This window comes from Ascaphus truei, chromosome 21, assembly GCF_040206685.1.
Source record: "Ascaphus truei isolate aAscTru1 chromosome 21, aAscTru1.hap1, whole genome shotgun sequence".
Classification (NCBI taxonomy): Eukaryota; Metazoa; Chordata; class Amphibia; order Anura; family Ascaphidae; genus Ascaphus; species Ascaphus truei.
This window is the reverse complement of record NC_134503.1, coordinates 3,549,012-3,574,127: the sequence shown is the minus strand read 5'-3', so window position 1 is coordinate 3,574,127 and position 25,116 is coordinate 3,549,012. Positions and strand designations below refer to the sequence as shown.

General features: G+C 54.6%; 2 protein-coding genes across 2 annotated transcripts in view; one reads left to right on the top strand and one right to left on the bottom strand.

Moving 5' to 3' along the window:
• The window catches only part of RIBC1 (RIB43A domain with coiled-coils 1), a 538,781-nt gene that overhangs the window by 118,397 nt on the left and 395,268 nt on the right, over positions 1–25,116 (top strand). The window lies entirely within an intron of this gene.
• The window catches only part of COL27A1 (collagen type XXVII alpha 1 chain), a 263,084-nt gene that overhangs the window by 222,430 nt on the left and 15,538 nt on the right, over positions 1–25,116 (bottom strand). Inside the window, 4 exon segments of the mRNA XM_075578501.1 lie at positions 6,123–6,176; positions 9,089–9,142; positions 21,837–23,179; positions 23,803–23,873. Coding sequence (XP_075434616.1) covers positions 6,123–6,176; positions 9,089–9,142; positions 21,837–23,179; positions 23,803–23,873 — 1,522 coding nt within the window.

Genomic DNA, 25,116 nt, shown 5'->3' with positions numbered 1-25,116 from the left:
CGCGGGCTGGGGGCGCTGCCAGGCCCGGAGTACAGATATCAGAGCTGGCACCTGCCTGCTGCTGCTGCTTCTTATCGCCCCGCTGATAACCGCTTCGCTGGGAGGGGTACAGGGTAACCCCCTAAAAGCAGGGAGCACAATCTGTGGCTCGTCTCTCCGGCAATCCAAAGGTTCAAGGATCCCCCCTTCCCCGAAAAAGGAAAGGAGGCTAATTAACTCCTGCAGTGCCAGCGGGACGTGCAACACATTGCTAATTGCATAGGGACGTGCACCGCTCTGCATGGGGACGTGCACTGCTCTGCATGGGGACGTGCACCGCTCTGCATGGGGACGTGCACCGCTCTGCATGGGGACGTGCACCGCTCTGCATGGGGACGTGCACCGCTCTGCATGGGGACGTGCACCGCTCTGCATGGGGACGTGCACCGCTCTGCATGGGGACGTGCACCGCTCTGCATGGAGACGTGCACCGCTCTGCATGGGGACGTGCACCGCTCTGCATGGGGACGTGCACCGCTCTGCATGGAGACGTGCACCGCTCTGCATGGGGACGTGCACCGCTCTGCATGGGGACGTGCACCGCTCTGCATGGGGACGTGCACCGCTCTGCATGGGGACGTGCACCGCTCTGCATGGGGACGTGCACCGCTCTGCATGGGGACGTGCACCGCTCTGCATGGGGGCGTGCACTGCTCTGCATGGGGACGTGCAATGCTCTGCATACAGTCATGCAATGCTCTGCATATTATTTATATTGCTCTGCATAAAGACGTGCACCGCTCTGCATGCAGATGTACAATTCTCTTCATATTGACGTGCAATGCTCTGCATATTATTTATGTTGCTCTGCATGGAGACGTGCAATGCTCTGCATGGAGACGTGCAATGCTCTGCATGTTATTTATATTGCTCTGCATGGAGACGTGCAATGCTCTGCATGTTATTTATATTGCTCTGCATGTTATTTATATTGCTCTGTGTGGACGTGCAATGCGCTGCAGACAGATGTGCAATGCTCTGCGTGGAGATGTGCAATGCTCTGCATGTTGTTTATATTGCTCTGCGTGGAGATGTGCAATGCTCTGCATGTTATTTATATTGCTCTGCGTGGAGACGTGCAATGCTCTGCATGTTATTTATATTGCTCTGCGTGGAGATGTGCAATGCTTTGCATGTTATTTATACTGCTCTGCGTGGAGACGTGCAATGCTCTGCATGTTATTTATATTGCTCTGCGTGGAGACGTGCAATGCTCTGCATATTATTTATAATGCTCTGCATGTATTTATATTGCTCTGCAGTGCATTACAGGCCTTTCTGGAGCTGAAGGGTCCAAATCTAGCACCAGGAAAAAAAAGCGTGGTTTTGTTTATAACCCCTTCAATGCCAGAGAGGCTCCTGATCAGTGAAAGTGATGTATCCTGCAGGACTCCTGCGCTGTACCTGTCACACAGGTGTGTGCTGTATAACACTATATCCCTGTACTGTACCTGTCACACAGGTGTGTGCTGTATAACACTGAATCCCTGCTCTGTACCTGTCACACAGGTGTGTGCTATATAACACTGTATCCCTGCACTGTACCTGTCACACAGGTGAGTGCTGTATAACACTATATCCCTGTACTGTACCTGTCCCACGTGTGTGCTGTATAACACTGTATCTCTGCACTGTACCTGTCACACAGGTGTGTGCTGTATAACACTATATCCCTGTACTGTACCTGTCACACGTGTGTGCTGAATAACACTGTACCCATGCGCGGTACCTGTCACACAGGTGTGTGCTGTATAACACTATATCCCTGCGCGGTACCTGTCACACAGGTGTGTGCTGTATTTGTAACCATGTATTATTTGTCTTAACTCTATGCCCAGGGCATACTTGAAAACGAAAGGTAACTCAATTTATTACTTCCTGGTAAAACATTTTATAAATAAAATAAATAAAATAACACTATACTGTATCCCTGTATTGTACTATACCTGTCAGACAGGTGTGAGCTGTTTAACACTGTATCCCTGTATTGTATATACCTGTCACACAGGTGTGTGCTGTATAGCACTGTATCCCTGTGCTGTACCTGTCACACAGGTGTGTGCTGTATAACACTGTATCCCTGCGCTGTACCTGTCACACAGGTGTGTGCTGTATAACACTGTATCCCTGCGCTGTACCTGTCACACAGGTGTGTGCTGTATAACACTGTATCCCTGCGCTGTACCTGTCACACAGGTGTGTGCTGTATAACACTGTATCCCTGCTCTGTACCTGTCACACAGGTGTGTGCTGTATAACACTGTATCCCTGCTCTGTACCTGTCACACTGGTGTGTGCTATATAACACTGTATCCCTGCTCTGTACCTGTCACACAGGTGTGTGCTGTATAACACTATATCCCTGCGCTGTACCTGTCACACAGGTGAGTGCTGTATAACACTATATCCCTGCGCTGTACCTTTCACACAGGTGAGTGCTGTATAACACTGTATCCCTGCGCTGTACCTGTCACACAGGTGTGTGCTGTATAACCCTGTATTCCTGTGCTGTACCTGTCACACAGGTGTGTGCTGTATAACACTGTATCCCTGCGCCGTACCTGTCACACAGGTGTGTGCTGTATAACCCTGTATATCTGCGCTGTACCTATCACACAGGTGTGTGCTGTATAACCCTGTATTTCTGCACTGTACCTGTCACACAGGTGAGTGCTGTATAACCCTGTATTCCTGCACTGTACTTGTCACACAGGTGAGTGCTGTATAACACTGTATCCCTGCGATGTACCTGTCACACAGGTGTGTGCTGTATAACACTGTATCCCTGTATTGTATATACCTGTCACACAGGTGAGTGCTGTATAACACTGTATCCCTGCGCTGTACCTGTCACACAGGTGTGTGCTGTATAACACTGTATCCCTGCGCTGTACCTGTCACACAGGTGTGTGCTGTATAACACTGTATCCCTGCGCTGTACCTGTCACACAGGTGTGTGCTGTATAACACTGTATCCCTGCTCTGTACCTGTCACACAGGTGTGTGCTGTATAACACTGTATCCCTGCTCTGTACCTGTCACACTGGTGTGTGCTATATAACACTGTATCCCTGCTCTGTACCTGTCACACAGGTGTGTGCTGTATAACACTATATCCCTGCGCTGTACCTGTCACACAGGTGAGTGCTGTATAACACTATATCCCTGCGCTGTACCTTTCACACAGGTGAGTGCTGTATAACACTGTATCCCTGCGCCGTACCTGTCACACAGGTGTGTGCTGTATAACCCTGTATATCTGCGCTGTACCTATCACACAGGTGTGTGCTGTATAACCCTGTATTTCTGCACTGTACCTGTCACACAGGTGAGTGCTGTATAACCCTGTATTCCTGCACTGTACCTGTCACACAGGTGAGTGCTGTATAACACTGTATCCCTGCACTGTACCTGTCACACAGGTGTGTGCTGTATAACACTGTATCCCTGCGATGTACCTGTCACACAGGTGTGTGCTGTATAACACTGTATTCCTGCGCTGTACCTGTCACACAGGTGAGTGCTGTATAACCCTGTATTCCTGCGCTGTACCTGTCACACAGGTGAGTGCTGTATAACCCTGTATTCCTGCGCTGTACCTGTCACACAGGTGTGTGCTGTATAACACTGTATACCTGCGCTGTACCTGTCACACAGGTGTGTGCTGTATAACCCTGTATTCCTGCGCTGTACCTATCACACAGGTGTGTGCTGTATAACACTGTATCCCTGCTCTGTACCTGTCACACAGGTGTGTGCTGTATAACCCTGTATTTCTGCACTGTACCTGTCACACAGGTGAGTGCTGTATAACCCTGTATTCCTGCGCTGTACCTGTCACACAGGTGAGTGCTGTATAACCCTGTATTCCTGCGCTGTACCTGTCACACAGGTGTGTGCTGTATAACACTGTATCCCTGCTCTGTACCTGTCACAAAGGTGAGTGCTGTATAAAACTGTATCCCTGCTCTGTACCTGTCACACAGGTGAGTGCTGTATAACACTGTATTCCAGCGCTGTACCTGTCACACAGGTGAGTGCTGTATAACCCTGTATTCCTGCGCTGTACCTGTCACACAGGTGTGTGCTGTATAACACTGTATTCCTGCGATGTACTTGTCACACAGGTGTGTGCTGTATAACACTGTATTCCTGCTCTGTACCTGTCACACAGGTGTGTGCTGTATAACACTGTATTCCTGCGCTGTACCTGTCACACAGGTGTGTGCTATATAACCCTGTATTCCTGCGCTGTACCTATCACACAGGTGTGTGCTGTATAACACTGTATCCCTGCTCTGTACCTGTCACACAGGTGTGTGCTGTATAACCCTGTATTTCTGCACTGTACCTGTCACACAGGTGAGTGCTGTATAACCCTGTATTCCTGCGCTGTACCTGTCACACAGGTGAGTGCTGTATAACCCTGTATTCCTGCGCTGTACCTGTCACACAGGTGTGTGCTGTATAACACTGTATCCCTGCTCTGTACCTGTCACACAGGTGAGTGCTGTATAAAACTGTATCCCTGCTCTGTACCTGTCACACAGGTGAGTGCTGTATAACACTGTATTCCAGCGCTGTACCTGTCACACAGGTGAGTGCTGTATAACCCTGTATTCCTGCGCTGTACCTGTCACACAGGTGTGTGCTGTATAACACTGTATTCCTGCGATGTACTTGTCACACAGGTGTGTGCTGTATAACACTGTATTCCTGCTCTGTACCTGTCACACAGGTGTGTGCTGTATAACACTGTATTCCTGCGCTGTACCTGTCACACAGGTGTGTGCTGTATAACACTGTATTCCTGCGCTGTACCTGTCACACAGGTGAGTGCTGTATAACCCTGTTTTCCTGCTCTGTACCTGTCACACAGGTGTGTGCTGTATAACCCTGTATTCCTGCGCTGTACCTGTCACACAGGTGAGTGCAGTATAACCCTGTATTCCTGCGCTGTACCTGTCACACAGGTGTGTGCTGTATAACACTATATCCCTGCGATGTACCTGTCACACAGGTGAGTGCTGTATAACCCTGGCAGACACTGCGGAGGAATCTGGCAGTGCACTTTGCTTTATCACAATCTCCCTCCCCACATATAGACTTGTTATGTCTGCACGGATAATTTATAGCCTGGTGTTGGCAGCAGGATCTGAGCGGCGCAGTGAGACGATGGGGGGGGGGGGGGAGCTGGTGGACGCTCCGGAGGAAACCGTACCCACGCACGTCAAGTGGTGCGATGATATTCCACAAACCTCATACTGCAGAAAACATTCTTAGGGCTTTGTAAGTAACCCCCGACCAGCGGGGTCCTAACATCTATCCAACTAGGGGAAAGTTTATACATCCCACCCCCCCTTCCCCATGTACGCAAGCCCCCCCCCCCATCCCATGTATGTGAGTCGCCCCCGCTCCCCATGTACACAAGCCTCCCCTCCCCATGTACGCGATCCCCCCACCCGCTCCCCATGTACGAGAGCCCCTTCCCCATCCCATGTATGTGAGGTCTCCCCCCTCCCCATGTATGCGCGTCCCCCTCCCCATGTACTTGAGCCCCTTCCCCATCCCATGTATGTAAGGTCCCCCCCTCCCCATGTACGCAAGCCCCCCCCCCCACCCACTGCTCCCCATGTACGCAAGCCCCCCTCACTCCCCATGTAGGCGAGCCTCCCTCCCCCTCTGCTCCCCATGTACACAAGCCTCCCCTCCCCATGTACGGGATCCCCCCACCCGCTCCCCATGTACGCGAGCCCCCCTCCCCATGTACGCAAGGCCCCCCACCCCCTGCTCCCCATGTACGTGAGCCCCCCTCACTCCCCATGTAGGCGAGCCCCCCCTGTGCTCCCCATGTACGTGAGCCCCCCTCACTTTCCATGTAGGTGAGCCCCCCCCCCTCTGCTCCCCATGTACGCGAGCCCCCCTCCCATTCCATGTATGTGAGTCCCCTCCCCCCCCCCCGTTCCCCATGTACACAAGCCCCCCTCACTCCCCATGTAGACAAGCCCCCCCCCCTCCCCCTCTACTCCCCATGTACTCGCGCCCCCGAAGATTGGGAAGCACCTCGTGATCTGAGTACTGACCTTTAACCCAGACAGGCCCGGGGGGCCGGGGTTTCCGTGTGGGCCGGGGGAACCCTGAAAACCAAGAGAGGAAAATGAATAACACAATACTGAGACCTCACTTCCCCTGTCTCTGCCAACCGGCCGACGAGCCCAAAACAATGCAATATACACCCAATTCCCCGTGTCAGAGAGGCTGCAGTGAACGGAGATTCCTCCTCGCCTTGGGGCGCTGCACAAACCTCTCCTCTTCCTCACAGCTTCCGGATAAAGTACCATGTGCAGAAGATACCAGAGGAGCAGCTTTGTGCTGCCCCCAAAATGAAGCAGAAGCCAGGAGAATCTCCGTACGCTGCAGCCTGTTGTGTTGCAATGCAGCAAATTAGCACAAAAATCTCCACATACTTCTTCCCTTTGAATTGCAAGCTCTTGTGATTAAAGCCCTTCCTTACTCATCGTGTATATGTCGTTATATATATATATATACATATACATACATATATACATACATATACATATACATACATATATACATACATATACATACATATACATACATACATATATACATACATATACATATACTGTACATACATATACATATACATACATACACATATACATACATACATATACATATACATACATACACACATACATATATACATATACACACACAATATATCTTTTCTTCTTTACTATGAGAATTGAGTGCTCACAGAGCCCCCCGGGGTCTGATCTTAACACCCCCTCCCCCACTCAATACACAGCCTGCAGTAAGACCGGGGGAAATGAAACATTGGACGGGACCCGCGGAGACCTGCCAAATCTGTCCTGGTCCAAGGGTTCTCTGCCAAAGTTATGAGCGCAGATCGGGCTTCAGCGCCGAACGGACCAGCGACCAAGAATGGCGGGACATGGATATAACAGCATTCTAGTTAGTGATGGCTACAGCAGGGGGGCTCAACGCCAGTCCCAAGGCCAGAACAACAGGTCAGGTTTTAAGGATATCCCTGCTTCAGCACAAGTGGCTCAATCCGTGGCTCAGTTGAAGACTGAGTCACTGATTAAGCCACCAGTGCTAAAGCAGGGACTGATTATGCCACCTGTGCTGAAGCAGGGATTGATTGAGCCACCTGTGCTGAAGCAGGGACTGGTTGAGCCACCTCTGCTGAAGCAGGGATATCCTGAAAACCTGACCTGTTGGAGGGGCTCTTGAGCTCGAGTTGAGCTACAGTATGGATAAGCATCTGCCCACATGTTCCTTATAATCTGCAGAGCAGGTAACCGCGTGGCGGGTAATCACGCGGAGGATAGGCGGGTAACCGCGTGGCGGGTAACCACGCGGAGGGTAGGCGGGTAACCGCGCAGGTCCAGCTGCTCGCATTGTTTCATGATCTATTGTGAGATATAGCACGCGGGCTCCACATATTATTTACATGCTCTCTCCCCCAAGAGCTTGCAATCACTTTTGCTGGAGTTGCCCTGTGAGAGATTCAGTGATTTGATATTAAATACCCCAGTACCCCTTCCTGCCCGATACTGGGACTGTGACCCCTGTACCCCTCCCAGCCATATGCTGGGACTGTGACCCCTGTACCCCTTCTTGCCCGATGCTGTGACCCCTGTACCCCTTCCTGCCCGATGCTGTGACCCCTGTACCCCTTCCTGCTCGATGCTGTGACCCCTGTACCCCTTCCTGCCCGACGCCGGGACTGTGGCCCCTGTACCCCTTCCTGCCCGATGCTGTGACCCCTGTACCCCTTCCTGCCCGATGCTGTGACCCCTGTACCCCTTCCTGCTCGATGCAGTGACCCCTGTACCCCTTCCTGCTCGATGCAGTGACCCCTGTACCCCTTCCTGCCCGATGCTGTGACCCCTGTACCCCTTCCTGCCCGATGCTGTGACCGCTGTACCCCTTCCTGCCCGATGCTGTGACCCCTGTACCCCTTCCTGCCCGATGCTGTGACCCCTGTACCCCTTCCTGCCCGATGCTGTGACCCCTGTACCCCTCCCTGCCCGATGCTGTGACCACTGTACCCCTTCCTGCCCGATGCTGTGACCCCTGTACCCCTTCCTGCCCGATGCTGTGACACCTGTACCCCTTCCTGCCCGATGCTGTGACCCTTGTACCCCTTCCTGCCCGATGCTGTGACCCCTGTACCCCTTCCTGCCCGATGCTGTGACCCCTGTACCCCTTCCTGCCCGATGCAGTGACCCCTGTACCCCTTCCTGCCCGATGCCGTGACCCCTGTACCCCTTCCTGCCCGATGCCGTGACCCCTGTACCCCTTCCTGCCCGATGCTGTGACCCCTGTACCCCTTCCTGCCCGATGCTGTGACCCCTGTACCCCTTCCTGCCCGATGCTGTGACCCCTGTACCCCTTCCTGCCCGATGCTGTGACCCCTGTACCCCTTCCTGCCCGATGCTGTGACCCCTGTGCCCCTTCCTGCCCGATGCTGTGACCCCTGTACCCCTTCCTGCCCGATGCTGTGACCCCTGTGCCCCTTCCTGCCCGATGCTGTGACCCCTGTACCCCTTCCTGCCCGATGCTGTGACCCCTGTACCCCTCCCTGCCCGATGCTGTGACCGCTGTACCCCTTCCTGCCCGATGCTGTGACCCCTGTACCCCTTCCTGCCCGATGCTGTGACCCCTGTACCCCTTCCTGCCCGATGCTGTGACCCCTGTACCCCTTCCTGCCCGATGCTGTGACCCCTGTACCCCTTCCTGCCCGATGCTGGGACTGTGACCCCTGTACCCCTTCCTGCCCGATGCTGTGACCCCTGTACCCCTTCCTGCCCGATGCTGTGACCCCTGTACCCCTTCCTGCCCGATGCTGTGACCCCTGTACCCCTTCCTGCCCGATGCTGTGACCCCTGTACCCCTTCCTGCCCGATGCTGTGACCCCTGTACCCCTGCTTCCTTAAAGGTGGTGATTTTTGTTGGGTGGAGGGATAAGCTATTGAGAGGTTTACAAAGTACGTACCCTCGGACCCCTCTTCCCAGGGGTCCCAGAAAGTCCCGGCAGCCCAGGAGCGCCCTGCGGAGGAAATGAAAGTGTTACACGCAGTAATAATATCCCAGCACCGCCAATCATATCGCTTTATTCACCACGAGTTCACCATTCCGCAATGCGCTGAGCAAGGGTGTCATGCAATGGCAATTCCCAGCGCCTGGCATCGTTTCCGGACACTACACACGGGCGAGGATCACATCCCCTACCCACCGCCCGGCATCGTTTCCGGACACTACACACGGGCGAGGATCACATCCCCTACCCACCGCCCGGCATCGTTTCCGGACACTACACACGGGCGAGGATCCCATCCCCTACCCACCGCCCGGCATCGTTTCCGGACACTACACACGGGCGAGGATCACATCCCCTACCCACCGCCCGGCATCGTTTCCGGACACTACACACGGGCGAGGATCACATCCCCTACCCACCGCCCGGCATCGTTTCAGGACACTACACACGGGCGAGGATCACATCCCCTACCCACCGCCCGGCATCGTTTCCGGACACTACACACGGGCGAGGATCACATCCCCTACCCACCGCCCGGCATCGTTTCCGGACACTACACACGGGCGAGGATCACATCCCCTACCCACCGCCCGGCATCGTTTCCGGACACTACACACGGGCGAGGATCACATCCCCTACCCACCGCCCGGCATCGTTTCCGGACACTACACACGGGCGAGGATCACATCCCCTACCCACCGCCCGGCATCGTTTCCGGACACTACACACGGGCGAGGATCACATCCCCTACCCACCGCCCGGCATCGTTTCCGGACACTACACACGGGCGAGGATCACATCCCCTACCCACCGCCCGGCATCGTTTCCGGACACTACACACGGGCGAGGATCACATCCCCTACCCACCGCCCGGCATCGTTTCAGGACACTACACACGGGCGAGGATCACATCCCCTACCCACCGCCCGGCATCGTTTCAGGACACTACACACGGGCGAGGATCACATCCCCTACCCACCGCCCGGCATCGTTTCCGGACACTACACACGGGCGAGGATCACATCCCCTACCCACCGCCCGGCATCGTTTCCGGACACTACACACGGGCGAGGATCACATCCCCTACCCACCGCCCGGCATCGTTTCAGGACACTACACACGGGCGAGGATCACATCCCCTACCCACCGCCCGGCATCGTTTCCGGACACTACACACGGGCGAGGATCACATCCCCTACCCACCGCCCGGCATCGTTTCCGGACACTACACACGGGCGAGGGTCACATCCCCTACCCACCGCCCGGCATCGTTTCCGGACACTACACACGGGCGAGGATCACATCCCCTTCCCACCGCCCGGCATCGTTTCCGGACACTACACACGGGCGAGGATCACATCCCCTTCCCACCGCCCGGCATCGTTTCCGGACACTACACACGGGCGAGGGTCACATCCCCTACCCACCGCCCGGCATCGTTTCCGGACACTACACACGGGCGAGGATCACATCCCCTACCCACCGCCCGGCATCGTTTCCGGACACTACACACGGGCGAGGATCACATCCCCTACCCACCGCCCGGCATCGTTTCCGGACACTACACACGGGCGAGGATCACATCCCCTACCCACCGCCCGGCATCGTTTCCGGACACTACCCACGGGCGAGGATCACATCCCCTACCCACCGCCCGGCATCGTTTCCGGACACTACACACGGGCGAGGATCACATCCCCTACCCACCGCCCGGCATCGTTTCCGGACACTACACACGGGCGAGGATCACATCCCCTACCCACCGCCCGGCATCGTTTCCGGACACTACACACGGGCGAGGATCACATCCCCTACCCACCGCCCGGCATCGTTTCCGGACACTACACACGGGCGAGGATCACATCCCCTACCCACCGCCCGGCATCGTTTCCGGACACTACACACGGGCGAGGATCACATCCCCTACCCACCGCCCGGCATCGTTTCCGGACACTACACACGGGCGAGGATCACATCCCCTACCCACCGCCCGGCATCGTTTCCGGACACTACACACGGGCGAGGATCACATCCCCTACCCACCGCCCGGCATCGTTTCCGGACACTACACACGGGCGAGGATCACATCCCCTACCCACCGCCCGGCATCGTTTCCGGACACTACACACGGGCGAGGATCACATCCCCTACCCACCGCCCGGCATCGTTTCCGGACACTACACACGGGCGAGGATCACATCCCCTACCCACCGCCCGGCATCGTTTCCGGACACTACACACGGGCGAGGATCACATCCCCTACCCACCGCCCGGCATCGTTTCCGGACACTACACACGGGCGAGGATCACATCCCCTACCCACCGCCCGGCATCGTTTCCGGACACTACACACGGGCGAGGATCACATCCCCTACCCACCGCCCGGCATCGTTTCCGGACACTACACACGGGCGAGGATCACATCCCCTACCCACCGCCCGGCATCGTTTCCGGACACTACACACGGGCGAGGATCACATCCCCTACCCACCGCCCGGCATCGTTTCCGGACACTACACACGGGCGAGGATCACATCCCCTACCCACCGCCCGGCATCGTTTCCGGACACTACACACGGGCGAGGATCACATCCCCTACCCACCGCCCGGCATCGTTTCCGGACACTACACACGGGCGAGGATCACATCCCCTACCCACCGCCCGGCATCGTTTCAGGACACTACACACGGGCGAGGATCACATCCCCTACCCACCGCCCGGCATCGTTTCCGGACACTACACACGGGCGAGGATCACATCCCCTACCCACCGCCCGGCATCGTTTCAGGACACTACACACGGGCGAGGATCACATCCCCTACCCACCGCCCGGCATCGTTTCAGGACACTACACACGGGCGAGGATCACATCCCCTACCCACCGCCCGGCATCGTTTCCGGACACTACACACGGGCGAGGATCACATCCCCTACCCACCGCCCGGCATCGTTTCCGGACACTACACACGGGCGAGGATCACATCCCCTACCCACCGCCCGGCATCGTTTCCGGACACTACACACGGGCGAGGGTCACATCCCCTACCCACCGCCCGGCATCGTTTCCGGACACTACACACGGGCGAGGATCACATCCCCTACCCACCGCCCGGCATCGTTTCCGGACACTACACACGGGCGAGGATCACATCCCCTACCCACCGCCCGGCATCGTTTCCGGACACTACACACGGGCGAGGATCACATCCCCTACCCACCGCCCGGCATCGTTTCAGGACACTACACACGGGCGAGGATCACATCCCCTACCCACCGCCCGGCATCGTTTCCGGACACTACACACGGGCGAGGATCACATCCCCTACCCACCGCCCGGCATCGTTTCCGGACACTACCCACGGGCGAGGATCACATCCCCTACCCACCGCCCGGCATCGTTTCCGGACACTACACACGGGCGAGGATCACATCCCCTACCCACCGCCCGGCATCGTTTCCGGACACTACACACGGGCGAGGATCACATCCCCTACCCACCGCCCGGCATCGTTTCCGGACACTACACACGGGCGAGGATCACATCCCCTACCCACCGCCCGGCATCGTTTCCGGACACTACACACGGGCGAGGATCACATCCCCTACCCACCGCCCGGCATCGTTTCCGAACACTACACACGGGCGAGGATCACATCCCCTACCCACCGCCCGGCATCGTTTCCGGACACTACACACGGGCGAGGATCACATCCCCTACCCACCGCCCGGCATCGTTTCCGGACACTACACACGGGCGAGGATCACATCCCCTACCCACCGCCCGGCATCGTTTCCGGACACTACACACGGGCGAGGATCACATCCCCTACCCACCGCCCGGCATCGTTTCCGGACACTACACACGGGCGAGGATCACATCCCCTACCCACCGCCCGGCATCGTTTCCGGACACTACACACGGGCGAGGATCACATCCCCTACCCACCGCCCGGCATCGTTTCCGGACACTACACACGGGCGAGGATCACATCCCCTACCCACCGCCCGGCATCGTTTCCGGACACTACACACGGGCGAGGATCACATCCCCTACCCACCGCCCGGCATCGTTTCCGGACACTACACACGGGCGAGGATCACATCCCCTACCCACCGCCCGGCATCGTTTCCGGACACTACACACGGGCGAGGATCACATCCCCTACCCACCGCCCGGCATCGTTTCCGGACACTACACACGGGCGAGGATCACATCCCCTACCCACCGCCCGGCATCGTTTCCGGACACTACACACGGGCGAGGATCACATCCCCTACCCACCGCCCGGCATCGTTTCCGGACACTACACACGGGCGAGGATCACATCCCCTACCCACCGCCCGGCATCATTCCGGACACTACACACGGGCGAGGATCACATCCCCTACCCACCGCCCGGCATCGTTTCCGGACACTACACACGGGCGAGGATCACATCCCCTACCCACCGCCCGGCATCGTTTCCGGACACTACACACGGGCGAGGATCACATCCCCTACCCACCGCCCGGCATCGTTTCCGGACACTACACACGGGCGAGGATCACATCCCTACCCACCCGCCCGGCATCGTTTCCGGACACTACACACGGGCGAGGATCACATCCCCTTCCCACCGCCCGGCATCGTTTCAGGACACTACACACAGGCGAGGATCACATCCCCTACCCACCGCCCGGCATCGTTTCCGACACTACACACGGGCGAGGATCACATCCCCTACCCACCGCCCGGCATCGTTTCCGGACACTACACACGGGCGAGGATCACATCCCCTACCCACCGCCCGGCATCGTTTCCGGACACTACACACGGGCGAGGATCACATCCCCTACCCACCGCCCGGCATCGTTTCCGGACACTACACACGGGCGAGGATCACATCCCCTACCCACCGCCCGGCATCGTTTCCGGACACTACACACAGGCGAGGATCACATCCCCTACCACCGCCCGGCATCGTTTCCGGACACTACACACAGGCGAGGATCACATCCCCTACCCACCGCCCGGCATCGTTTCGGACACTACACACGGGCGAGGATCACATCCCCTACCCCACCGCCCGGCATCGTTTCCGGACACTACAACACGGGCGAGGATCACATCCCCTACCCACCGCCCGGCACTCGTTTCCGGACACTACACACGGGCGAGGATCACATCCCCTACCCACCGCCCGGCATCGTTTCCGGACACTACACACGGGCGAGGACCACATCCCCTACCCACCGCCCGGCATCGTTTCCGGACACTACACACGGGCGAGGATCACATCCCTACCCACCGCCCGGCATCGTTTCCGGACACTACACACGGGCGAGGATCACATCCCTACCCACCGCCCGGCATCGTTCCGGACACTACACACGGGCGAGGATCACATCCCCTACCCACCGCCCGGCATCGTTTCCGGACACTACACACGGGCGAGGATCACATCCCCTACCCACCGCCCGGCATCGTTTCCGGACACTACACACGGGCGAGGATCACATCCCCTACCCACCGCCCGGCATCGTTTCCGGACACTACACACGGGCGAGGATCACATCCCCTACCCACCGCCCGGCATCGTTTCCGGACACTACACACGGGCGAGGATCACATCCCCTACCCACCGCCCGGCATCGTTTCCGGACACTACACACGGGCGAGGATCACATCCCCTACCCACCGCCCGGCATCGTTTCCGGACACTACACACGGGCGAGGATCACATCCCCTACCCACCGCCCGGCATCGTTTCCGGACACTACACACGGGCGAGGATCACATCCCCTACACGTGCAGGCGGAAAAACACGCAGAATATTATTTTAATTGGCCTAATTTAATTTCCATTTTATCTACTGTTGACACAGCCTTACCCCAGCTATAGCTCTCTCCATTACAACTCCCCGGAGGGACAGGGAGGAGGGACAGGAGGAGGGACAGGGAGGAGGGACAGGGAGGAGGGACAGGGAGGAGGGACAGGGGAGGAGGACAGGGAGGAGGGGGTATGGTACCATCCAATGGACCAACAAGAATTGAAATGTTACAGGCTTTCCAACCTCTCGGGTAGAGGTAGGTAGACCTGATGAAGGAACCCGAGAGGTGGGAAAGCTTGTAACATTTCAACTACTTGTTGGTCCATTCAATGGTGTCATACCCCTACTCCCTCTCCCTCCTCTGTTACTACTCCCTCTCCCTCCTCTGTTACTACATGGAAGAAAGGACTCGCACGGCTCCCCTTTGTCTTTTCTTACAACTCTATCGGGTTCTAAGCTCGGGTTCTAAGCTCAGGTTCTAAGCTCGGTTCTAAGTTCGGGTTCTAAGCTCGGGTTCTAAGCTCGGGTTCTTCTCTGGCCCCGCTTTCTTGCTGGGACGGTTAGAACATGTCCATACAAACGCTTTCCTCCTAGACCCGGCCGAAGAAGCTACAAGAGGAAGTGTGAGACTTGGTTACTGGCCGGTCCTCATATGGCTTTAGCCGATTTATACAAATCAGATGAATTGATTGATTGATTGATTGATTGATTGGTGGGGGAAATCATGATAGTATATTAATGACCATGTGTGGCAGCAAAAGGGTTAAAATCCCTTCTAGAACCAAAGAGAACTAACTCCAGTGACGCACACACGCACACGCACGCGCACGCACACGCGCACGCACGCACACGCACGCACACACACACACACACAATATACATTCTGCACTTCTCCGCTCCAGTCAGCTGCATAATGCCGGCGCGCTGGTAAAACACTGTGCCACGCCTCTTCTTACATTGGGAACTAGTGATCAGCGCAGGAGAGGAGTGGGCAGTACTATATGTATCAGCGCAGGAGAGGAGCGGGCAGTACTGTATGTATCAGCGCAGGAGAGGAGCGGGCAGTACTGTATTTATCAGCGCAGGAGAGGAGCGGGCAGTACTATATGTATCAGCGCAGGAGAGAGCGGGCAGTACTGTATGTATCAGCGCAGGAGAGGAGCGGGCAGTACTGTATTTATCAGCGCAGGAGAGGAGCGGGCAGTACTGTATGTATCAGCGCAGGAGAGGAGCGGGCAGTAATGTATGTATCAGCGCAGGAGAGGAGCGGGCAGTAATGTATCAGCGCAGAGAGGAGCGGGCAGTACTGTATTTATCAGCGCAGGAGAGGAGCGGGCAGTACTGTATGTATCAGCGCAGGAGAGGAGCGGGGCAGTACTGTATTTATCAGCGCAGGAGGGGAGCGGGCAGTACTGTATGTATCAGCGCAGGAGAGGAGCGGGCAGTACTGTATTTATCAGCGCAGGAGTGGAGCAGGCAGTACTGTATGTATCAGCGCAGGAGAGGAGCGGGCAGTACTGTATGTATCAGCGCAGGAGAGGAGCGGGCAGTACTGTATGTATCAGCGCAGGAGAGGAGCGGGCAGTACTGTATGTATCAGCGCAGGAGAGGAGCGGGCAGTACTGTATGTATCAGCGCAGGAGAGGAGCGGGCAGTACTGTATGTATCAGCGCAGGAGAGGAGCGGGCAGTACTGTATGTATCAGCGCAGGAGAGGAGCGGGCAGTACTGTATGTATCAGCGCAGGAGAGGTGCGGGCAGTACTGTATTTATCAGCGCAGGAGAGGAGCGGGCAGTACTGTATGTATCAGCGCAGGAGAGGAGCGGGCAGTACTGTATGTATCAGGGCAGGAGAGGAGCGGGCAGTACTGTATGTATCAGGGCAGGAGAGGAGCGGGCAGTACAGTATGTATCAGCACAGGAGAGGAGCGGGCAGTAATGTATCAGCGCAGGAGAGGAGCGGGCAGTACTGTATGTATCAGCACAGGAGGGGAGCGGGCAGTACTGTATGTATCAGCACAGGAGGGGAGCGGGCAGTACTGTATTTATCAGCACAGGAGAGGAGCAGGCAGTACTGTATTTATCAGCGTAGGAGGGGAGCGGGCAGTACTGTATGTATCAGCGCAGGAGAGGAGCAGGCAGTACTGTATTTATCAGCACAGGAGAGGAGCGGGCAGTACTGTATGTATCAGCGCAGGAGAGGAGCGGGCAGTACTGTATTTATCAGCGCAGGAGAGGAGCGGGCAGTACTGTATGTATCAGCGCAGGAGAGGAGCGGGCAGTACTGTATGTATCAGCGCAGGAGAGGAGCGGGCAGTACTGTATGTATCAGCGCAGGAGAGGAGCGGGCAGTACTGTATGTATCGAGCGCAGGAGAGGAGCGGGCAGTACTGTATTTATCAGCGCAGGAGAGGAGCGGGCAGTACTGTATTTATCAGCACAGGAGAGGAGCGGGCAGTACTGTATGTATCAGTGCAGGAGAGGAGCGGGCAGTACTGTATTTATCAGTGCAGGAGAGGAGCGGGCAGTACTGTATTTATCAGCGCAGGAGGGGAGCGGGCAGTACTGTATGTATCAGCGCAGGAGAGGAGCGGGCAGTACTGTATGTATCAGTGCAGGAGAGGAGCGGGCAGTACTGTATGTATCAGTGCAGGAGAGGAGCGGGCAGTACTGTATTTATCAGCGCAGGAGAGGAGCGGGCAGTACTGTATTTATCAGCGCAGGAGAGGAGCGGGCAGTACTGTATTTATCAGTGCAGGAGAGGAGCGGGCAGTACTGTATGTATCAGGAGAGGAGCGGGCAGTACTGTATGTATCAGCGCAGGAGAGGAGCGGGTCAGTACTGTATGTATGAGCGCAGGAGAGGAGCGGGCAGTACTGTATTTATCAGCGCAGGAGAGGAGCGGGCAGTACTGTATTTATCAGCGGAGGAGAGGAGCGGGCAGTACTGTATTTATCAGGAGAGGAGCGGGCAGTACTGTATTTATCAGCACAGGAGAGGAGCGGGCAGTACTGTATGTATCAGTGCAGGAGAGGAGCAGGCAGTACTGTATTTATCAGTGCAGGAGAGGAGCGGGCAGTACTGTATTTATCAGCGCAGGAGGGGAGCGGGCAGTACTGTATGTATCCAGCGCAGGAGAGGAGCGGGCAGTACTGTATGTATCAGTGCAGGAGAGGAGCGGGCAGTACTGTATGTATCAGTGCAGGAGAGGAGCGGGCAGTACTGTATTTATCAGCGCAGGAGAGGAGCGGGCAGTACTGTATTTAACAGCGCAGGAGAGGAGCGGGCAGTACTGTATTTATCAGTGCAGGAGAGGAGCGGGCAGTACTGTATGTATCAGGAGAGGAGCGGGTAGTACTGTATGTATCAGCGCAGGAGAGGAAGCGGGCAGTACTGTATGTATGAGCGCAGGAGAGGAGCGGGCAGTACTGTATTTATCAGCGCAGGAGAGGAGCGGGCAGTACTGTATTTATCAGGAGAGGAGCGGGCAGTACTGTATTTATCAGCGCAGGAGAGGAGCGGGCAGTACTGTATGTAACAGCGCAGGAGAGGAGCGGGCAGTACTGTATGTATGAGCGCAGGAGAGGAGCGGGCAGTACTGTATGTATCAGCGCAGGAGAGGAGCGGGCAGTACTGTATGTATCAGCGCAGGAGAGGAGCGGGCAGTACTGTATGTATCAGCGCAGGAGAGGAGCGGGCAGTACTGTATGTATCAGCACAGGAGAGGAAGCGGGCAGTACTGTATTTATCAGCACAGGAGAGGAGCGGGGCAGTACTGTATGTATCAGCGCAGGAGAGGAGCGGGCAGTACTGTATGTATCAGCGCAGGAGGGGAGCGGGCAGTACTGTATTTATCAGCGCAGGAGAGGAGCGGGCAGTACTGTATTTATCAGCGCAGGAGAGGAGCGGGCAGTACTGTATTTATTAGCGCAGGAGGGGAGCGGGGCAGTACTGTATGTATCAGCGCAGGAGAGGAGCGGGGCAGTACTGTATGTATCAGCGCAGGAGAGCGAGCGGCAGTACTGTATGTATCAGCGCAGGAGAGGAGCGGGCAGTACTGTATGTATCAGCGCAGGAGAGGAGCGGGCAGTACTGTATGTATCAGCACAGGAGAGGAGCAGGGCAGTACTGTATGTGTCAGTGAGTCATTAATCAGCTGAGGGAGCGGTAAGAAGTCACGATTCTCAACAGCAACATCTCTGCTCCTTCTGCACTGGTGAGAGGGAGAGAGGGGGAGAGAGAGAGGTGGGAGGGGTGAGAGAGAGAGAGCTGCTGGAGTGGGCCAGTGGTAAATCCACTAATTTATTTTATCGTGCAGCCTGTCAATTTCCCCCTTTAGGGGTGTTATGGGGGGGGGACGCCCAGCGTTTTGGAAAGTAATTGCCAGGTTTACGTGCGTGGTAAACTTTCCCCCTTAAAAGTGTGAGCTGCTGAAAAAGGCGAAAGATGCATGTTTCTGGGCGCTGAGGGTTTGCACAGGGGTTATAGTATATATCACACACGGATATAACGGCAAACAGCTGCAGCGTGGGAGGAGACTGTACCCCCATATCAAAGGCGGGTGCACAAAACACTTTTCATATCTACATATACAGCACATACATATACATATACTATATATAGTTTTGATCAATTTGCACGTAGGTAAATTATAACAACACAGCTACCAATTTTAAAGGTGCAGCCCCATGTAGGATCAAACCGAACTAATGGAACAAGGTTAATAGGGGTACCTTTAAAGGGGTACATTTAAGGGGGTACATTTAAGGGGTGTGTATATAAACTTGGGTAGGTTTTACTACCTTTATATTTGCTTCCTGTCTTGCCGTATGAATAAGCACATGTAGTCGGGTTTTACAGTTACACGGGAGAAATCCATCTTCTCATCAAAATAAATTGTAACTGACAACAGACCAGGAAGAGAACAAGATGGCCGACTCCTTTTGAGCCGCCATTTGGGAGAGATCAAGGCCGCTCTCATTAACGTGAGGCACGCCGAGGTGACGGCAAACAGGAATGGCCACTGACATTTTATTCGAGAGAACTAGCGTTTCCGGGAGCTGAGACAGCGGTAGACGGAAGGCCGGGGGGAACACCTTTAAAAAGTCTGGTAAATGCTACTAATTTTGCCATGTAAAAAGCCGAAACTTGACGGCGAGATTTCCAGACGCCGAGGCGGAAGCAGCGGCACCAGCAGCAGATTCAGCAAAGAAACCGTTCGTGTTCGTGTTCGTTTTCGCTGACAAGTCTGGTGCGCCTGGAGATTTCCACAAATAACCCCCATAATGTGACTCATTGGCACTGAACTCCAGGCTTCAAGCCTTGCCCCACCCCCAAACAGGTCAGGTTTGCAGGATGTCCCAGTTTCGGCACAGGTGGCTCAATCAGTCCCTGCTTCAGCACAGGTGGCTCAATCAGAGGTGAGCCTCTGATTGAGCCACCTGTGCTGAAGCAGGGATATCCCAAAAACCTGACCTGTTGGTGGCCCTTGTGGCCTAGAGTTGGCCACTCCTGATGTAGCCCATAGTGTAGTAAGTGGCAGACCCACCCCAGGAGCGGACCCTCACCGGGTCACTGTGGTCCCCTGCTGAACACAGCCATGAAATTCCAATAAAAGTGTCTCATGCCGGCCTGGTCAACTGCAGTCATCAAGGGCCACCAACAGGCCAGGTATTAGGCATATCCCTGCTTCAGCACAAGTGGCTCAGTCATTCTGACAGCGACCTGTGCTGAAGCAGGGATATCCTGAAAACCTGACCTGTTGGTGTCCCTTGAGGCGTGCAGTTGGCCGCCCTCTAATTGAATGCTAAAGCGAGTGTAGTTGCCGGGCCTTGGGTAGGGCAGCGAGAAAGTACAGGGGATTTCCCTGGAATTAATGTTCGCAGCTGAACCACTGACACATAGCGAATCCTTGGTCCAGAGCAAGAGGAAATCAGCGGTGATGTCACCAGTAAGGCCTGCCAATAACGTGTGCCTGACTCACGCTATGTCCCAGTATGCTCAATCCGCTGCACTGAAAGGGTCACTTACTCTGCAGCTTGCATAGCAGAGGTGTGTGTGTGTGTGTGTGTGTGTGTGTGTGTGTGTGGGTGTGTGTACGTGGGTGTCTGTGTGTGTGTGTGTGTGTGTGTGTGTGTGTGTGTGTGTGTGTGTGTGTGTGTGTGTGTGTGTGTGTGTGTGTGTGTGTGTGTGTGTGTGCGCGCGCGCCTGTAAAAGCAGTCATGATTTGCCACTCTTGCTACAATTTCCTTAACCCCTCTCAACCCATGAAACACATTTTAAAACACTACTAAAAACTCATCCTGGGCTTCCCAGAAATCCTGCCGACACTCCGGTATTCCCATCATATCTGGGATCCCCCACTGCAGTTAATACTTCCTCTGTACAAACATCTGTGCGATAATAGCTCCCCAGGAAGAAAGCCGCGGCTACAGCTGAACCCGGCGTAAAGACTGGGAAAGTAACAGCTGGAACGTCATCCTGCTCATCCTCCTCCTAGTTCCTCTATGACAATACACTAGTATTTATCTACACGGCCATGAAACGGCAGCGAACAAACCGTGGTAATAATGGCCACGCTTAAATAGTTTGCTTTTTTATAGACTAGTCCCTCCGTGGCAGTACATCTCCATTCATTTCTACGGTTAGAACTGCACACAGAGAAAAGGATTTCTCCCTCCACGATTGTGTACACAAATGAAAATGTGCCGTCAGGGAGGGACATTGAAATAAGAATGTCAGCTGTTCGTGCGGCGGACATACAAATCAAACATTGTCCCGTCATGCACATCGCCCCGGTGTACAGCCGAGAGCTCCGACACGGCCTTCTGCAATCCTGCTTTTCCTGCAACATCTTATACAAAGCAAATGCATTAAAAAAAAAAGGCACTTACTGAGGGTCCCTGGTCCCCTTTGGGCCCGGGAGGTCCAATCAGAAACGGGAATGACGTTGGTTCCAGCCACTGGTACCCAGGAGTGACAGCAAAGCTGTCGGGGAAGACGGAGGTGGAGGACTGAACGGAACCCGACGCTGGTTTGGTATAAAGTACGGAGATGGTTGGGTCAACCTTCCAGTTCACGGAGGTGTGGTTCTTTGGACTGGGTGTGCTTGTTCTCTTCTCCATGACTTGCTTTGGGGTGGCAGTATTCATACTATTGGGGCTGCCCGTGCTCCTTTTGACAGGCTTAGAAGAGGCAGATGTCCCGGGAGACCTCGTGCTTGTTTTTTGGGAGATGTTCTTCTTGGTTTCCCTCTCTGGTTGCTTCTTACTCTTGGTGCTGTTTTGGCTGAGGGACAGACCCTGCGTGGCTGTGGCGGACACCTCTTCTAACGGGGCGATAACCACTGGAGACATCCTGAGGGCCGCGGTGGCAGTCATGGCCTTCACACTTGGAGAGACCCGCGTGCCAGTTCTATGGGGGACTGGAGAAGAGAAGACCATTGATGCGGCTGCTTTGGTAGTTCGTTTCACGGAAGACATCTTGACCGAAGCCGTGTTGGTTGGCAACGTTGTCCTGGTGAGCTCCGGTCGAGACGCAATGGTAGTGAGGTTTTTGAAATATCTCGGTGGCAGCTCGGTCCCCACAGAAAGACTCGCTTCCTTGGGCATCAGAGGAATCAGAGGGGACAGGTTCGGCCGGTAGGTGTCCGCTTGCCTGCACTGCTTCTTGAGATATTTACAGTAATTATGAGCTGCCTTGGCTGAAGGATAAATATCAAACTGGCAAATAGCCCCTTCAAATTGGATCGAGTGCTGGTTCAATGTTCCCAGCAGGAAGACTCCTTTAGAGTCCAACAGGTCATCTTTCTTTATATGCAGAGTGGCATTAACTCTTTGCTTCCCACAAGCCGTGTAGAGAGTCACCTGCTGACCTTGAAGATCAATGGCCAGGTTGTGCCACTGGCCATCGTGGACATTGTAATCAAAATATACAGACTGCTTGTGACCCGCGTACACTATAATTTTACCCGGGATGAACTGCACCCCCAGCTCGAGTTTCTTCTTGTTGCTTTTGACGGAGAACAGGAACGCGTTGTTAATGCGGTGAGAGCAGAGGCTCAGCACCAGCGAGAGGTCCGTTCCAAAGCTCGGCGGGATCACGGCGTGGGTAGGAGCCTCGATACGTGCTCGTTGCGTCAAAATAACTCCCGACTTGAACGGTATGACCCCCTGAGGGACTTGGTGGATGGATGACTTGTTTGCCATGAGGCCCAGCTTCTGCAGGATGTCCACATCTGAAATCCAAACATCACCATTGTGTTAGGAGAAACCCAAACCGGAACCAACACACACCAACCCCGAGGACATCAAAATCAATGCTGAACATACTTAGGCCCGGAGTAGCCCGATGTTCAGTGGTCAAAAAGTAAACACATCGTTACACTCCCATCTTTAACGATGACATTGTTTCATGCATTATATTACAAGAAATGTACTGATTTGTCTTGTTTTGTTATTTCCTTTTTATACATTTCTATGGTGGCCATTTTTGATTAGTTATTTGGTTTTATTGATTATAGTGGCTGCCATTATTTTTTTTTTGGGGGGGGGGGCACGCCGGAATCCTTTATTTGGGGATTCAGCGCCTTGATACTGAAGGCCGAGCATTTCCCAAAGTAATGCTGTTTTGGGTTGAGACGTGCAGAATTGCCACTTTAGAAGTTCTAATTTAATATCAACAGTTAACCTTTAATAAACCTGGGTGCTACTTTTTCATACAATGTTATTGCCCTCCCAAACTGTATTGCGCTACGGAATACGTGGGCGCTATACAACTAATAATCCGCATTCCTAGTTAGGTAACGATGATCCCCCATCCTACACTGACTGGGAGCGCATCCCTTTAACTGCGACTTACCTTCAGCTGCTCCCTGAGAGATGTCCAGGCACCAGGAAATATACAGAACAGCCCAAACAAAGAGCGATCCCCTGTGGAAATAAGGGAAGCATAAAACTGAGATGTTGGGAAGAAATAAACAAAGCTAATCACAATTATCATTAATCTTATCTCTGCCAGAGGGACCTGCATTGTGTAGGAGAAGGGAGGTGATTATGTGTATGTGTATGAGTGTGTATGTGTGTGAGTGTGTATGTGTGTGAGTGTGTATGTGTGTGAGTGTGTATGTGTGTGAGTGTGTATGTGTGTGAGTGTGTATGTGTGTGAGTGTGTATGTGTGTGAGTGTGTATGTGTGTGAGTGTGTATGTGTGTGAGTGTGTATGTGTGTGAGTGTGTATGTGTGTGAGTGTGTGTACAGAGCATGGGACACAGCACAGAGGATAGTAACAGTACACAGAGGTGAGAACAGAGCATGGGACACAGCACAGAGGATAGTAACAGTACACAGATGTGAGAACAGAGCATGGGACACAGCACAGAGTATAGTAACAGTACACACAGGTGAGAACAGAGCATGGGACACAGCACAGAGGATAGTAACAGTACACACAGGTGAGAACAGAGCATGGGACACAGCACAGAGGATAGTAACAGTACACAGAGGTGAGAAGAGAGCATGGGACACAGCACAGAGGATAGTAATAGTACACAGAGGTGAGAACAGAGCATGGGACACAGCACAGAGGATAGTAACAGTACACAGAGGTGAGAAGAGAGCATGGGACACAGCACAGAGGATAGTAACAGTACACACAGGTGAGAACAGAGCATGGGACACAGCACAGAGTATAGTAACAGTACACAGAGGTGAGAACAGAGCATGGGACAGCACAGAGGAGAGTAACAGTACACACAGGTGAGAACAGAGCATGGGACACAGCACAGAGGATAGTAACAGTACACAGAGGTGAGAACAGACCATGGGACACAGCACAGAGAATAGTAACAGTACACAGAGGTGAGAAGAGAGCATGGGACACAGCACAGAGGATAGTAACAGTACACACAGGTGAGAACAGAGCATGGTACACAGCACAGAGGAGAGTAACAGTACACAGTGGTGAGAACAGAGCATGGGGCACACCACAGACTATAGTAACAGTACACAGAGGTGAGAACAAAGCATGGGACACAGCACAGAGGAGAGTAACAGTACACACAGGTGAGAACAGAGCATGGGGCACAGCACAGAGGATAGTAACAGTACACACTGGTGAGAACAGAGCATGGGACAGCACAGAGCAGAGTAACAGTACACAGAGGTGAGAACAGAG